The following is a 16,207-nucleotide window of genomic DNA, read 5'->3' as shown; positions in this document are numbered from 1 at the left end:
AGCAAAAATGCAAAAAATGCAACAGTGAGGATTCTCATTCCCCTGCTGTTGCTGGGCTTCAAGGAACAACTGGCATGGTATATCGTGGATGGGGAGTCGTGCCTTGAGAAAGGCACTGACTCAGATAAGCTGCGGCTTCATGGTAGGATTGAAATACCTGGGTAGAGTCGGGGATTGAATTGTCTCAGGAGAATGCTAGGGTTTCCCTTTTATTCCACATCTTGTGATCGTATGTGCTTGATCATTCACTGAGCATAAGTTTATACACAGACACTAGAAACCGTCTTAGGGCTTGAGATGATCACGGTGTTACACCTGGGCATATATGCTGCTTTGCCCCATCAATTCTTATTTTTGTTTCTTGCTTCCAACCTGACCCTTCCGCGGGCCATTTTCGATGAAAATTTTCTTGGCTGATTACATCTGCTACACTGCTAGATTCACAATAACCGCGGTGATCGCGGCGATCGCGGTGACCTGGACCGCCGCTGCTGCTGCTGCCGCCGCTACCCTGCTGTTATTTTGTTGTGATCTTGGAACTCGTAAGGATTCTCGAAGATCCATCTCTATTTAGACGGCGGGCAAGACTAGGTCGCATGAACGATTAACTGTACAGAATGTTCGGCCTTGGTACGGCTGCATGGATGTGTCGTATGTCCTTAGGAAGCGGAAGAAATAAAAATAATCCATGGATGTCAGACGCCCATGTTCTGTTTAAGAACCTCAGAAGATAGGTGGGCATAATCTTGATTTTTGCCAAGGCTGCTCTAGGTAGATCTTCTGACTTTCACATCGTGAGCGGCTAAGTATTCGACACATTTTCCTTGAGCTATGGCATCGAAAATATCCTTCCAAGGTAACAATGATGGCTTGGAAGTAGGAATTAACCAGGGCAATATCACATTTAGTATGCTTCAACGCGCTCATGGTAGCGAGAACTCCTCGGTGCGGGGCTAATCACTACGCGAGTCCAGCATCCATCAACAATGATGCCGATCAGATTTGCATGCAGGCATTGCGATGTCCAAATTCGCGGGCTATCAGACATCGATTAACGCGGGAGAAAGATCAACTCCGCCCGACACTGATACAGTGGATCATCAATAGCTCGCAATATAGAGCCTGGCGAGATGGACGGGAAATCGGCCTACTCTGGATTAAAGGAGGGGCAGGAAAAGGGAAGACTATGATGACTATCTTTATCATTGATCAACTCTCTCGCCTGTTCGATGACAGCTCGTCGAAAGAATCACCCTTGGTGACTTATTTCTTTTGCCAAAATACGGATGACGAGCTGAGTAGCATCGCAGCCATTATCAAGGGTCTTATTCTTCAATTGGTTCATCAAGAAGAGGCTGTCGCGAGGTGTTTACGCAACTACTGGGATATCAACAAAAGAACTTTCACGCATGACATGAGCTCATGGCGAATCCTGTGGAACCTCTTTTGGGAGATGTTGGATCGGTGCGAGCGCTCGCAGATCTACATTATTATCGACGGCTTAGATGAGTGCAAAGACGACGACGTGGACAGCTTTCTCCGCATGGTAGTCCGGAACGGGCTTGATCATCCTGGCAAGATCAAATGGCTACTAGCAAGTAGACCACTGGATAGTGCTGAAAGGGAACTGCTGACTGGGAACGACCAGGCACAGGTTAGCCTTGAGCTAAACCATGAAAGTGTCACCGAGTCAGTCAGGGCCTACGTCCATGAGAAAGTAAAGGAACTTGATCGACGGGCCAGGTACAACAAGAGCTTGCGACAAGAAATCGAGAGCAAGCTTGTTTCCAAGGCCGAAGGCACATTTTTGTGGGTCAGCTTGGTGTGCAAACAGCTAGAAAGTGTCCGAAGTGAGGATGCTCTTGGTGCAATCCAGGCCTTACCATCTGGACTTCCTTCTCTGTATCATCGGGTATTCAGCCAACTTCAAGTTGGCAGCCCGACAGATGTAAAGGGAAGCATGATATTGCTAAAGATCATGAACTCAACTTGCGGACCACAAACCTCAGTTGATCCTTGGAAACTGGAAGCGCTGGCTAGCATATGCGGTCTTGTTGGCAAATACAGCAGCATCGAGGAGAATGAAACAACCGTCAAAGCATTGGTGGATCGGTGTGCCTCCTTTCTTCAAATGCATGAGAGAACCGTTCGATTTTCCCACCAGTCTGCGCGAGATTTCTTCGTGAGCGACGCTGGAAAGTCTTTACTGGATTCGCAAGAACAGTTCGGCCAATATGAACTCGCTATGGGGTATGTGTCGTTTTTAGACCGCCATCTTAAAGTGAATCTGCTGGACTTTTCGGGACCCGACAGCTCCCCACATGAGGTCGATCTCACCGAAGCTCAGACGACGTTGCTAAGGAATGTGGCACATGCAGCTACTCATTGGTTGGGCCATTTCAACAATGCAGAAAAGACCTGGTCAAAGCACGACAAGCCTATCGAGAAAGGTGTATTCAAATCATTCGTACAAACGCGATTTCTCGAGTGGATCGAATGTTTAAGTTTCTCAAACTCCCTCGCCGATGATGAAAGTGGGTTTTACACAACGATGAAACCACTAGTTTGGCCCACGCAGTGGAAGGCTAGAGTGGATGTAATAATCATGCACCCAGTCGAGCAACTTATGAAGGTCTGTATGCAGACTCACCCTTCGATGTGTTATGAGGTTACTTACAGGCAATACAGGGCGATCATCAGGGCTTAGAATTTGTCTAAGACGCGAAGAATTTTGTCTACTGGCACCATGATCTCATAACGCACCGGCCTTTACAGATCTATACATCTGCAATCATATTCAGCTCCCAAACAAGCATCGTGAGGAATGCGAACCTCGACAAGCTACCTGTTTGACTAAAGGAGATTCCCCGGATGCCTGAACATTGGGCGCCACATGGATTCGGGCCGTTTGCCTTTGCCATAGACGGACGGTTGCCTTTTGTCAATTTTGACGATGACCTCGTTCTCAAGCCTCTGCATAATCAGACAAGAGATCAACGGAAGACCCTTGGCAGTCGCTCGGGGCCATATTCAATTGTGACATGGTCTCCCGACAATGGACTAATCGCATCTGCAGCTATGGACAGCACCATCAAAGTGTGGAATGCGATCACAGGTCAAATCAAGCTGGAAATCCCCCACAATGCAGAATCTGTGAATGCTATAGCAATCACGAATGATGCCGCGAAGATCGCCTGGAGCTCTGACAAAGACTCTGTGATCAGACTTTGGGATAGCGCGAGTCAGCAAATAAAGATACTGACAGGGCATACCTCTTCAGTATGTTCTTTGTCATTCTCCCCGAACGACAGACAGCTCGTGTCTGGCAGTGTGGATCACACCGCTAGGCTGTGGGATACCGCTACGGGCAGCCATCTGAAGACGCTGTCGGGTCACTCTGATCGGGTCGGAGTCGTCACATTTTCTCCGGGTGGACACTACGTCGCATCCGGCTCCGATGACAAAACTGTTAGGCTTTGGGACACTACTAGAGGTGGTCACATAAAGACTCTGCAACCTCTGGGAATCATGGTCGAAGTCAAAGGGGTATCCTTCTCCACGGATGGTAAATGGATTGCCGCGTGCTCTTCCCCAACTGGAATTCAATTCTGGGAACTTGCCAAAAGTCTTAATCCCTCGAAACTTTTCTGGCATAGTCTTAGCCGATATCGGGTTGCATATCCAGATCGTGAAATCCGTACACCCTTCAAAGTCAGGGCCATCCAGTTCTCACCAGATGATCGATATCTCGCAACTAATATGAGGCCGATCTGGCTTAGAGGCATAACCAGGTCTGGGGTTCCAGTAGAGCCTGGTCTTCGGTATGAGCAAGGGTGGGTATGTTCTGGAGATTTGCGAATCCTTTATCTGCCAGAAAACGCTCTCGCATTGACCTGTGATGTTGAAGGTGATCAGGTGAGAATTGGATTTCCGGATGGGTTCATTGTGAGCTTTGGCATCAATCTCGAATCGCTTGCCCGACAGACTTTCATGATTAGATAAACCGATACTGGGCCCCTTGTTTCGGTGTTTAATGTGGCTGCGGGAAGCCCATACCGAGATCCTTCTCTTGGGGGATGCTATGACACATATATGCATACCCGTGGAGACTAGAATGAGCAATCCACTCTGTCGATGACGTGCGCTGCATCTTTTGCTTCAATTTTGCATTTCCCAAGGTGATGATATTTGCGAAAAGTCACCGCAAGCTCGTATGATGTGCGTGTTATAAATAAGTAAATATCAGTAACAAATCTGAGTCAAAAACAAGCCCAGTTGGTTGGAGACTAACCAACAGACAACGTATGGAAACCTTGTTGATACCCAACATATTTTCGTACTTCCGCATCTTCCCCTCATACAACTTCCTCATTTCAAATCAATTTCTTTTCAACCTTCAATCTCAAACACTCCAATGCACATCTCAATCAACCTCGACCCAATGCCAAATCACCCAGACCCAGGCCTAGCTCCAGGCCTAGACCCATCCCTCGAAACAGAGCGACACGCCCAGGCCCCGGCCTCGCCCATCCCAACTCCACCACCACCACCACCAACCGCCCAAAAATACTACTACTTCGCCTACGGCTCCAACCTGTCACCCACTCAGATGGCAGCACGCTGTAACCAAAACCCCAGCTCCAGCGAGCCTCTCGCAATAGCCACGCTTCCCCATTGGCGCTGGCTCATATGCGAAGCAGGCTACGCTAACGTCCTACCCCCTCCCGGTCTCCGGGTACCGAATCAGGACTCCGAGCCGGCGCATGAAATTCCTGTTTCGGGATCTGAGGATACGGTGTATGGGCTTCTTTATGAGATGGATTTGCGTGATGAGAAGCTTCTCGATGGGTATGAGGGTATTGATACGCATGCGAAAGATGCCGATGGTGAGTTCGTGGACGTCGATGTGAGACCTAAGGAGCAAGGGAAGGGAAGTTACAATAAGTGGTTTGTCGAGGCGAACGTGGTCAATTGGCTCGATGGGCGCGAGGATCAGGCGCGGGTGAAGGCTTTGGTTTATGTTGATGAGCAGTGTGTTTCGCTTTCCGAGCCTAAGTTTGAATACATTGCGCGGATGAATCGGGGTATTCGGGAGTCTGTTGAGTTGGGGGTGTCGCAGCGGTGGGTGGATGAGGTTATCAGGAAGTTCATTCCTGAAGATGCGTGACGAGCTACATGACTGCATAAAAGGGTGTAACTATTTGATATTCTACCATACTAAATAACCAAAAAAAAACGCACTGTGTACATGGTCCACAGGTTCCAAGGTTACTACAGTATAGTTATGTAGATCAATAGATCAATTACGGAGTAGATAAGATCGGACCGATCGGGTATCCGAGGAACGGCGGCGGTCTATGCGCAATTCAAATTTGCATTGAAGAAAGCTATTTGTCTATATTGGAATGATAATCCAGCTTTGGTCCAGCCAATGGCGGATGCCGTCCAGCGAAACAACCTTGGAGGGGCTCTGATACCCCGATACTCCGTAGAATGCGGAGAGTGGGGTCGTATTGGGCCCGGGTGACGCTCCGGGAGTTGGCTTTTGGTCATTATTATCGGCTCGCAGATGATTTTGAGAGGTTTGAGGGGGTATAAATTAAGCCTGGCCAGAGAGGAGGGTGTAGACCGGGGCGGAGAGCTTGTCGCGGCCGTGAAGGAACTCGAGCTCGAGGAGGAAGATGAAGCCCATGAGCTTGCCGCCCATCTTCTGGATCAGCTCACCACCAGCGTAGGCAGAGCCACCTAAAAATCGAGTTAGAAGATTTGATTTGGTAGATTGATCTAGGCACTTATCATACCGGTAGCAATGATGTCGTCGATGACCAGGACCTTCTGGCCGGGCTTGATGGCATCACTCTGCATCTGGAAGAAATCCTTGCCGTACTCCTTCTCGTAGGCAACAGTGTCACAGGGACCGGGGAGCTTGCCCTGCTTGCGCACGGGAACGAAGCTGGCACCGAGACGCAGAGCCAAGCTGGGGCCCATGAGGAAACCACGGGCTTCGAGACCGACGATCACATCGGGCTTCTCGCCGCCGTGGTTCTCGAGGATGTGGAGCTCCAGAGAGCGGATGAGGGCTTCGTGCAGGGTGTAGTCGGCGAAGATAGGCATGATATCCTCGAACAAGATTCCCGGAGAGGGGAAGTCCGGGAACTGGCGCAGGCCAGCGCGCAGCTTTACCTTAAGACTGGCGAGTTCGGCGGCGCGGGAGGCATCGGTGGAGGGGAGTCCGACTTGGGAGGCATCGGGAAGGGTGGAGGAGGACATGATGAGAAAGAGAAGAGGGGGAGGGGAATGGGGATGGGGGTAGAAGAAGTAAAAAAAAAAACAAAAAGAGAAAAAAAAAAAAAAAAAGGGAGGGGGGAAATGGTAAAATTACGCTAGGGTGATAAGATAAGTGCCCCTCTATATACGGCTATTTAGTACACTTCCAGATCTTTATTTTACTTTATTCTAATGTTGTTAGATTATTCTGTTGTTCTCGTTGTACTCCATCTATACTTATTCTATTCAACATGATATCCATAGATCCAAATATCAAGTCCATGTAATTGATATCAAGATACTAACGGTCAGGCTCCCAACGCCACGGTAAAATACTGTGTCACGCAATGCATATTCTTCTAGAACACTAGTACTAAGTAAGTACTGAGATACCTATTAAGTATCTCGTCTATCGTATCTGGGCTAGTGTACATATTTGTAAACCCAATGGCCCGCTGCGGGCCTAGTTTATGATCTGCGTACTCCGTATTGACCCTAGTGCTCAGTCCCCCTCTCAGCGTCACAATTCCGACTTATCCTGTTTTCTTTGTGTACCCAGAGCAAGAGTCTGGGCCCGTTGATCTTCTTTTCGTATGTAAGGTACAGTATCACAAATGACTCATTTCACAAGTCCAGACCGGGGAATTTAACCATGCAGTATCGGACGGATCAGACCATCGCGGCGGGTATGCGTATGGCCCTTGACGCAGCCGTGGCAAACCAATAGGATGTTTCAGGGCACGACGTGATCTGAAACTCATCACTGTGGCTTTGCTGAAAGGGTCAAGGTACTTGCTGCGGACAGGGATCTCTGTTGTGCAGATAGTGGATTCCGTACCGTTTTGACCCCTCAATCGAGAGAACTGGCCACTTCTTTCTCCGTACTCCGTATTTTGTATACTTTCTTTTCGGTTCCTGGATGATAAAAAGGATGACTGTCTTTTTTTTACTTTGGCAAAAAAGTAATCTTAAAGACCATGTTGGTGTTTTAGGAAGAGCCGAACGCGGGGGTCGAACCCGCAGCCTTAAGATTAAGAGTCTTACGCTCTACCGATTGAGCTAGCCCGGCGAGAGGCTGTTGGTTGAGGGAAATAATTGTGCTATATAAAGGATGGGCAACAGACACAGAGTAAAAAGGCTCTCAAATCCTCCCCTGTGCTCACCTTGGTTTCAATTGAAAGCTGAAATGCCTGGTTTGTGGCTATTGAATAGCCCCATGGTATTTTTTGGACTCTCCGAGCACTCAGTGTTGCTGTGAATCAAAATCACGACAACACCATCAAATTGCCTCGAGATCCACCTGAGTACGGCTATATATAGTTTGGACGAGTGCTCAATAATCTGTGGTCCGGCCACAAGTAAACTAAGAATTTGATACATGAGGGTCGGAAAACAAAGAAAAACAACCGGACATGCTTGGAAGCGTGGAACCGAGTCACAAAAAGAACCCTGCAACGGACCATGGGGTCACCAATTGAAGGAGTCTGTTGAACAGAGGTGTGTCCAACATCACCTACTAGCCCCCCGGAGTTAATACCACCTGGAAGTAAGAGTCCTCTCGTTTCGAAGGTTGCCGTTTTGCTGGGGATGGCGTCAGTGCCCAGGTGATAATTTCGAGGCACATCGTTCTTCACTCTGGTTCATAGAGACAGCTCCTACATAACAACCTTGGAACATGCATGATCCCTGGGGTGCTCGGTAGAGAACGGAAACAAAATGTAGGTACCACCAACAGATTCCTGCAGATAGCCCCCTAGCCTCGCAGGCCATGCAAACGTACAATATTGGAAGAAAGACAAGAACTAGTATTATTTGAAAAGGTACACCGTACTCCGTACAAATGGTGGAGTTTACTAATATATTCTTAAAAGGGATTTCAAGGCTCGTTGGAAAACCTGTCTGAGTTTGCCAGTACATTGCGCGGGTGATCGCCCGATTCCAAAATGTTGTCTGACATGGTACCTGCATGTACCTACAGGAACGGGTATCTCAAGTTGGGAGAGATGTAGATGCATGTACCGTGTCCAATGAAACCCAAAACAGCCTAGTCCCTCACATGACCAAGCACAGACCATCTCGCTTCACGTTTTTCCGGCGAACCCGCCCGTATAAAGCGGCCTATTTTTCCTTCTCCATCCTCCATGCTTTTGAAGCTTGTGCCTCTACAGGCCACTTCCATCTCAGATAAATGATTTCTGATATCTTGTAACATGTCACCCGCCGCGATCGCCGAGATGCAGCCAGATCTGCCCAATGATCAGCTTGACGCCGTGGGCAAAGCCTTCGATGCGCTACTACTAACCGTGTACCGGCTGACTCACAGACAAAATGAGCTCTTCCAACACATGGACAATGTCTTCAAGGAGGTAAGAATCATCCTTCGTTCTCCCTCAATGTTTTGCTTTTGCATCTGGGTCTCGCATGACGACGAAAAGCTCTAGATCAGGAGCCACAAATTTGTGGCAATGACGGATTAACATGTATTATCTGAATGAGACCTTTGATTGCCTTTTGCTTTCAACCATTTGACAAGATGATCGTTGCTAACTTTGCATCTTTCAGTACACAGACGTGATAGAAACTCTGCCTCCTCAAGATAGACCTCATGCACTGGACGTTCAAACCAAATTGCTCGCTCAGCAGGAAGAATTCCGACAGGGCCTCGTACACAGCAAACCTCGCGTCGAGGAACAACCGCTGAAACCTATGGATGTAATAAAGACACTCGTTGCGCATCAAAATGTAGACGAAAATACTTCACTGGCCATCAAGAACGGAGTGAAGGGCTGCAAGTCTCTGCTCCGGTCTCAAGATGGCCTTTCCCAAATATCCTCCTCGTGCATCCTCGCGCAAGCACCGGCTCCAGCAGTTGCGCTGGAGAAGGACTTCACTACGAATGGCACCCAGGGAAATCTTCATTGCCCTTTCTCAAAACCCAATAAGATGCAGAACGGGAGCGAGACTCGAAGTGCGAAACACTCTGTGCCAAAGGTTCAGATCGAAGCCGCCTGTGGACATGAGCACCTCGACCCCATCAAGGCTGAGCTAGATGAACGACGCTCCAGTCACACCCCATCCGCCCCGTCATCCAAGGGGGCCTGTCCGGTCTCGCGATGCCCGATTCGATTCTTGGACCAGCATTCCCCAGAAGAGATCGCCGAATACGTTGAAAGACACAAGCATGAGATCCCCAGAAGCCATGCAATCTGCGTCAACCGCTACCAGAAGAACCCTCAGAACATGCGACATCTCGACGCCAAGTACGGAGGCCTCACCAGCATGATCGCCGGACTCGGCGTCAAGCACCAAGCCTTCCTGCCCGAATGTCAAAACGGCGAAGGCAAATCATCGAGCTCCGCATCTACCCAGCGAGTCGAGAAGTGGGCCGAGAACGTGGACCCTACGACACCCGCCCAAAGCCCCCAAGACACCCAGAACGACGACGATAACCGCCAAAGTCACTTTGACCGTCCCCTCCGCGAGGTTCGCGTGGGCGAATCCCCGAGCCGGCCTTGGGGCATCTCAGTCCCCGTCACACACCTTCCTCCCGCTTCCTCGTCATACAATGGATCCGCCTCTGATCCCACATCCCCCGATCCCCAATCCGACAAGCCCAATAACATTGATCCACCCGCCACCCCCGCCAAACCTACCGGCTGTCCATTCGGCCATGACAAACCAAAGCCCCAACCTCCAAAGCCCGCAGCCGAAACACCCTGGAATGGCGATTGGCGCAAAGACTGGCCAAAGGAAGAAAAGGCACCTGCGAAACCCGGTTGTCCTTTCGGACACGATAAGAAGACTGAGGCGCCAATGCCTGAGACACAGCCACCGAAGGATCAGCACAAAGAGGGGGCTCAGGGTAATGCGGCCGAGGAAGCCCCGATTGCCCCGACTGCTCCGGTCAGCGAGGATCCAACTACCAAACCCGGTATCCCATCCACCCTCTCTACTCCGTCCGGTGTCACTTTCAATGGCCCCGTGTTCTTCGGATATTCCCCTGAGCAAACGGCCAACCTGATGCAGCAGCTGGCTAGCCTGGGCAACCTAAACCTTGGTAATCTGGGCAAATGAGTGGAAAACTCTGTATAATATGTCTCTGGAAGGCGCATTAAGGCGCATTAATGATTACGACGACACGACTCGATTTTTTAGCCCTTCAATTGACCAATGCAATCAACACATATCATTTTAAAACACTCTTAGTAAAAATAAACCAAATATGCCCATGGATGTTGAGGGCCAGTAAGATGACTTCATCGGGGAGCGTTGTCGCTCTCCGAGGGAAACTCGCAGAGCGGGGCATATTTATCATGACCTTATAGCTTCTTCCATTCCCCGATGTTGCGAACTACTTCTCGTCTCTTGTCTCTTTCTCAAACTCTCCGTCCTATTAACCGTCCAACTCTCTCCAGACCTCAATTCATAATGTCTGCCAACATGTCCATTGTCTCCGCCAAGGATGCCTGCCCTCGTAAGTGAACGAGCTATACACCCTGCTTCCCAGCGATATATCTCCCCAATTCCTTTCAATCCCTCCTTACCCCTTCAATGAAAACCACAGATCAAGAGCTAATTGTCGTTCCTAATAGCTGCCGGCCCTTACGTACGTTCACTCTCCCAAAACCTCCCAAGTACCCTGCGGGCCTCTGCCCCGCACTTCACAAACACCGCGATACCCAACACACCCAACAGACAAGCACTAACAGCCCACAGTCCCAGGCCATCCGCGCCAATGGCCAGATCTTCGTCTCCGGCCAAATCCCCGCTGATGCCTCCGCCAACCTGATTGAGGGCAACATCGGCGACAAGACCCAGGTCTGCTGCGACAACATCAAGGCTATCCTGACCGCCGCCGGTTCCAGCGTTTCCAAGATCGTCAAGGTCAACGTGAGTCATACCGAATGATCAATATCACCCGCGGATTCCGCGGACTCGTGGAATAGTCCCAAGGTCTAACGAGAACAATATCCAGGTCTTCCTTACTGACATGGCCAACTTCGCCGAAATGAACGCCACCTACGAGAAGTTCTTCGTTCACAAGCCTGCTCGCAGCTGTGTTGCCGTTCACCAGCTGCCCAAGGGTGTCCCTGTTGAGATTGAGTGTATCGCTCTGGAGTAAATCTTAGAATCTCTAGAATAAACCGAAAGAAAGTATACACAAAAGAATTAAGTCACTTCAAATGGGTTATGAGAAAGTAGAAGAAGAAGAAGAAGAAGAAGCTGAGATATGGGAGTATGGAGTACAAGCAGAGATGCCAAATTTGGGAATCATAGAGTTCATGCGAAATGCAAGCAAAAATAACATAGGCTGAATGTATTGATGTGAAAAGAAGAATTAAATCCAAAAGAACAGCCAAGACAGGACACAAGGGCAGCTCTGAAACCGTGGAATGGTCATGGAATGGAGACTTATCGTGCGCGAGGAATAACACCACTCATACGGCTTCCTGCACCGGCCATGAGACTCTGTTTCACAATTGCATCGGCCGCAGCCGCAGCCGCGAGTCTTTCTTTCTGTCTCGAGCGATCGCGTAGATAACCTGCTGCTTCGGGGCGCATGCGCAGGATACGTAGGATCATGTCGTCGTTTGGATCTGCTTGTGCTTCGCGACGCTTTTCTTCCTTGGCTTTCTTCATGGTTCCCAGGTTTCGGGAGAGCATGATGCTCTTTGCGCGGCGGGCGGCTGGAAGACCTAGGCTGCCGGGACCGGAGGCGCCGAGAGCGGGGGCGGAAGTGCGGTTACGGGCTGCTTGTTGGCGGTTAACTGTTGCAGAGGCCATACGCTCTGAGGTGCGGATGAGGTTCTCTGTTGGTTCGAAGTAGAAGAAATTCAGGGACTGGATTTCGTGGTATTTGGGTGATTTCAGGATATCGATTGGGACACCGTTGGCTTCGCCGGTTTCGTCGTCAATCGCGTGGAAGAAGTTGAGGAGTAGCACGAGCCAGCGTGATACGATGTCTACCTCTTGGATGGTGAGGGGTTTCTGGTGAGAGGGTTTGTCGGAGAGAGGTGGGACCAGCAGGCTCTCGATTGTGGCGAGTACTTCTTTCCAGAGGCGGGCCATGACCATCTTCATGGCTTCGGGGGTGAGGGTCTTGTTCATAATGGCGAAGTTGTCATTGAAATAATTGAACAGAGGTGTTAATGCGTTTTCGACGTCCGCAGAGGTGGGACCGGAGGGAGCCGCCGGGGCTCGGTTGCGGTTCAAGAAACTTGACACAGTAGACATGCTGATACCGCGAGAGAGGAGGGATTTCAGCGTACGACGGGACAGACAATGGCTGATATATGCCGACAATTTCTCTGTGATCTTGCGAGTCATGTCTCGCTCTGTTCGCTTCAGGGTACGGAAGGCCTTGCCAAAGTAGAATTGGATGTCATCTCGCTCGCCTTCCATGCTGACTCGGAGCAAGAGTCGACCCTGGGTATCGAGGTCAAGCCAGTATTCCCTTGGTAAGAAGTCGCTGAAGTGAACGGGGTCCAGCTTGATCGATGTACGACCAACGTAGTCATGATCGCCTACCGCGTCCCAATCCCAAATCGTAGCAATGATGTTCAGGGGACCTTGGGTTGTGAGATCCACGGCGTCTTCCCATCGGGGATTAAGATTATTGTAAATGGTACGCGTTTTAGCGATGCGTTTTTGGTACTCATCTGCCAAGACGACATACGGATCACTGCCACCACCAATGTCACATGCCTTCAAGTCTTCAGCCTCCACAATTTTGATTGTGAAGACGTAAGTTGTCGACTTGCGGACTTTCTTGAGTTGGGGAGCAGTGTGTCTCGCAATGACTTCGGCGCAACCGTCGACATTAATATCGTTCTCAAGCTTATCAAGCTGAGTGAGTGCATATTCAATATTGTTCAATTTCACCAGAGACTGCAAACGTGTTAGATTTGTTTTTCATCAGAGCGACAGGATCCAAACGTACCTCAGAAGAGAACTGGAAGGGCTCGATTTTATCCTTATTCGTCCAGGTATCTTTGGCGAACTGCATCCACTTCTCCTGTGTGGTTTGATTTAACGCAGCCTCCTGTTCGGGAGTGAGACGATCCATCTCTCGTGCGAACATCTTTTCCAAAGAGTCACAATAAGTTGCCACTCCTTTGCCGATTGAATTGGACAGGTGCGTCATGAACTTCGCGTACTGGAAATCGTCGTCCCATTCCAAATTGACCAAGTTTTCAACCACCTGGTTGAACGATCTGAAAATGTCAATGACTGAGACACTGTGTCGATCATCGTCAGGCGCAAGATCCGTTGTTTCATCAGCACCAACGTTGAACGCATCTTGTCTGGTAGCTTGACTGACCCAGTCCATGACCTTTTGGTCAGTGAGACGAAGCCAACGCCAGACAAACTCTTGCAGCAGACTCTCCACATGGAACGGGAACTTGGCACTGGGGTTGGTTAGTCATTGTTTAGGCGTGATGCGATCGGGACTATCTTACTCTTCGTGGGTGTTGTGGAACAATCGCCTGACAGCAGCGAGCTGCTTGTAGAGGTCAAAGCCGTCTTCAATGGGAATTTCCTCGCCTCGAGCATTGGCTTGTTCAAGGATTCTAATTACCATCTCATGTGCATCCTCGGCAAACATAGGGAGAACGTTATAACACAGTGTGGTGAAAGGGTTGACGCTGTTTGTAGATTAGCGAAAGGTCGAACATAAGAAAATCCGGAAAGCGAGAAGAAAACTCACCCCATAATTTCAGGATTGTTGCGGTATCGTTTCTGAATTTTCGTTGCAAGTTTGGTGATAGCATCCCCAAGTTGTATGACATGATCGGCCTCCCAAGCTTCCGCATCGACTGGAATCGTCTGACTTAGGATAGTTTGATATTTTGCTGTTGCTTTCTGTGCAAGCCCCTCCTGTACGTAAGTGCTGAATCGATCGATGTCTTCTGGGTCTTCGAGATAGCTGGGATCCATCTGGATATGTGACTCCAAGATGTACATGACTGGTCCAATTGGGCGTGGTTTGGTTTCAAAGCAATCCATCATCACATCGTACAGCTCGCGGAGCAAAGCCTCATGAAGTTTGGACAAAAGCATTTGCATGGACTGAAGATCATGAACAGTCCATCGTTGTCGATCGAATACCGACGAAACCACGAAGCTACTACGCTTGCGGTTCTCCCCCTGGGGTGCTTCTTTCGCAAAAGTGAAGGCCGAATCAAGTGTATCGAGATCGATTTCATTATCCACAAATTTAGCTTGAGCGACCTCAAGGAAAATCACAACCCTCGAGAAAGTAGGAATCCGCCAGCGGAGACAAATCTCATTGAGCATTTCAGTGGACTGTTTTGAAAGCAGCCTAGTCGAAGGCACGTCGGCGTCAGTCTCACGGTCACGTAGATCATGGCTGAGCGTCTGGGACAAGATATATCGATACAATGACCTAGGATCAGACGGAATGAATGTGTAGGTATCAGATTCATCCGACTCCCCCAGGGAAAGACCACTGAGGTCGACAGATTGGTCAGTGGCAAACGAGCTCCTATCAGTTCGACCAGAAGATACCCTGGAAAGGTCAGGGTTATCATGGGGGCTTGGGCTGAATTGAGGAAGAGATCCTGGGGTGCTTTTTGCAAGCTCTGGGTTTGATTGTATGATGGCGAGTATCATCTGCGAGAGATCAGGGCTCTCGCTCTTCTTCCAAGCGTCATACCCCTCATCAGACTCAAAATCATCTCTGGACAAGGTCTTGTGGGTCTGGAGACTCAAATGCGCTTGGTATGTTTTGAGGTCTTTCAGAGCTGCTTGTTCAGTCCATGATGACTTGTGTTTGTCGATCTCGGATTGCGCCTCGGAGTTGGTCATTCCGAAGACCTTGGCCACATGTTGAACCAAAGGCATGTCCCTAACATTATAACTCAATGATGCGACGGTCTCCGTCGCAGAGGCAGCTACGCTCGGTTCCATGAGGTCTTGATCCTGCAAGAGAAGTTTGTTTTCCAGGACGGTGAGTCGGTTCGCCAACTCAGGTCGGTCTTTGGACCAGTCATGGTCTTTCAGCGTGAGCGCAAGGAGTCGGACAAACAATGCGACGTGGCGATCGACCATGAGTTTCCAGCTATCATCATCATGCTCTTTGCCCTTGCCAAGCTCTTTGATTGCATTGGAGTAGAAAATCAGGAGTAGATCTTCAGCTCGTCGATCCTTTTCCATGCGCTTGCGGAACGAGCTCTCCTTCAACACGTTGAGGAAAACGGCGAACGTCCGGACTACTAAATGGTCCTGGTATTCCTTTCTCTTCTCCTTTCCCATCAATACACCGGTCAACCGTTTCTCCAGCTCGGCGACGAAACCGTGGGGGATTTTAGTGCTTTTCGAGTCCTTGACTAAGGAGAAGTCACTCATCAGGTCGTGTATAGACGTGGAGGATCGTTTCGGCCGCGCCGGCGCGACGGGGGCATTTTGGATGCGACGAGAACGAGGGTGTAGGAGGTAGGCAAGGTAGGCGACCCTCAGGGCATGACTGTATGCCACGTTGGCACTTAAAGGGCGTCGCCGCGACGCGGAGGAGTTTCGCGAATGGCGACCCTCATTTTGAATGCTGTTGATCCGTCGGTTGACTCCTCGGGATTGAGTAGATGCTGTCGACATGGGTATGTTCAATAAATTCGTGCAGCAGTTAGGTAGCAGAACGCGGGACCATGGAGGGAGTTGGAGACCACCACCCAGACAGAGGACAGAGGGATCTTCTCAGCGAGCTTGCGTATCTCAATGAGGCAGTGAAAAAAAACCAGTCGCAAAGCTGGAGGGGCGAATTGTTGAAGGGGAGAGGGAGAGGGGGGCAGGGTGAAACAAAAAGCTACCGAACCAACTGACGTAGACGCCCGTCCAAAACAATGTTATTGACGGACTTCCGCTTGATTAGGTGGGCTGAGGTGGATTTGATGTTTTCCCACTACTTTTCCTACGCGATGGA

General features: G+C 49.7%; 6 protein-coding genes across 6 annotated transcripts; 4 read left to right on the top strand and 2 right to left on the bottom strand.

Annotated features, from left to right (window-relative positions):
• Positions 1–831: 831 nt before the first annotated feature.
• N7506_009252 (uncharacterized protein) lies at positions 832–4,002 on the top strand (the record flags this gene model as incomplete). Its single annotated transcript, XM_056958545.1, has 3 exons — positions 832–907; positions 975–2,632; positions 2,860–4,002. The coding sequence occupies 3 exons, from the start codon at positions 832–834 to the stop codon at positions 4,000–4,002; spliced, it is 2,877 nt and encodes a 958-aa protein (XP_056807935.1).
• A 412-nt stretch (positions 4,003–4,414) lies between these two features.
• Positions 4,415–5,167, top strand: N7506_009251 (gamma-glutamylcyclotransferase family protein; the record flags this gene model as incomplete). The annotated part of the gene is made up of 1 exon (XM_056958544.1): positions 4,415–5,167. The coding sequence occupies one exon, from the start codon at positions 4,415–4,417 to the stop codon at positions 5,165–5,167; it is 753 nt and encodes a 250-aa protein (XP_056807934.1).
• Positions 5,168–5,599: 432 nt separating this feature from the next.
• On the bottom strand, positions 5,600–6,270 carry N7506_009250 (adenine phosphoribosyltransferase APT1; the record flags this gene model as incomplete). The annotated part of the gene is made up of 2 exons (XM_056958543.1): positions 5,600–5,745; positions 5,802–6,270. The coding sequence occupies 2 exons, from the start codon at positions 6,268–6,270 to the stop codon at positions 5,600–5,602; spliced, it is 615 nt and encodes a 204-aa protein (XP_056807933.1).
• A 2,207-nt stretch (positions 6,271–8,477) lies between these two features.
• On the top strand, positions 8,478–10,341 carry N7506_009249 (uncharacterized protein; the record flags this gene model as incomplete). Its single annotated transcript, XM_056958542.1, has 2 exons — positions 8,478–8,633; positions 8,830–10,341. 2 exons carry the CDS (start codon positions 8,478–8,480, stop codon positions 10,339–10,341), a joined length of 1,668 nt encoding a protein of 555 aa, XP_056807932.1.
• A 354-nt stretch (positions 10,342–10,695) lies between these two features.
• On the top strand, positions 10,696–11,389 carry N7506_009248 (YjgF/Yer057p/UK114 family; the record flags this gene model as incomplete). The annotated part of the gene is made up of 4 exons (XM_056958541.1): positions 10,696–10,741; positions 10,860–10,873; positions 10,984–11,157; positions 11,243–11,389. 4 exons carry the CDS (start codon positions 10,696–10,698, stop codon positions 11,387–11,389), a joined length of 381 nt encoding a protein of 126 aa, XP_056807931.1.
• Positions 11,390–11,679: 290 nt separating this feature from the next.
• N7506_009247 (C2 domain protein) lies at positions 11,680–15,882 on the bottom strand (the record flags this gene model as incomplete). Its single annotated transcript, XM_056958540.1, has 4 exons — positions 11,680–13,155; positions 13,208–13,676; positions 13,728–13,913; positions 13,976–15,882. 4 exons carry the CDS (start codon positions 15,880–15,882, stop codon positions 11,680–11,682), a joined length of 4,038 nt encoding a protein of 1,345 aa, XP_056807930.1.
• Between the last annotated feature and the right edge of the window lie 325 nt (positions 15,883–16,207).

The sequence above is a fragment of the Penicillium brevicompactum genome (assembly GCF_028827555.1).
Source record: "Penicillium brevicompactum strain IBT 35665 chromosome Unknown utg000006l_segment0_segment0, whole genome shotgun sequence".
Classification (NCBI taxonomy): domain Eukaryota; kingdom Fungi; phylum Ascomycota; class Eurotiomycetes; order Eurotiales; family Aspergillaceae; genus Penicillium; species Penicillium brevicompactum.
The sequence above is the reverse complement of the archived record's forward strand: the minus strand, read 5'-3'. Positions and strand labels throughout refer to the sequence as shown.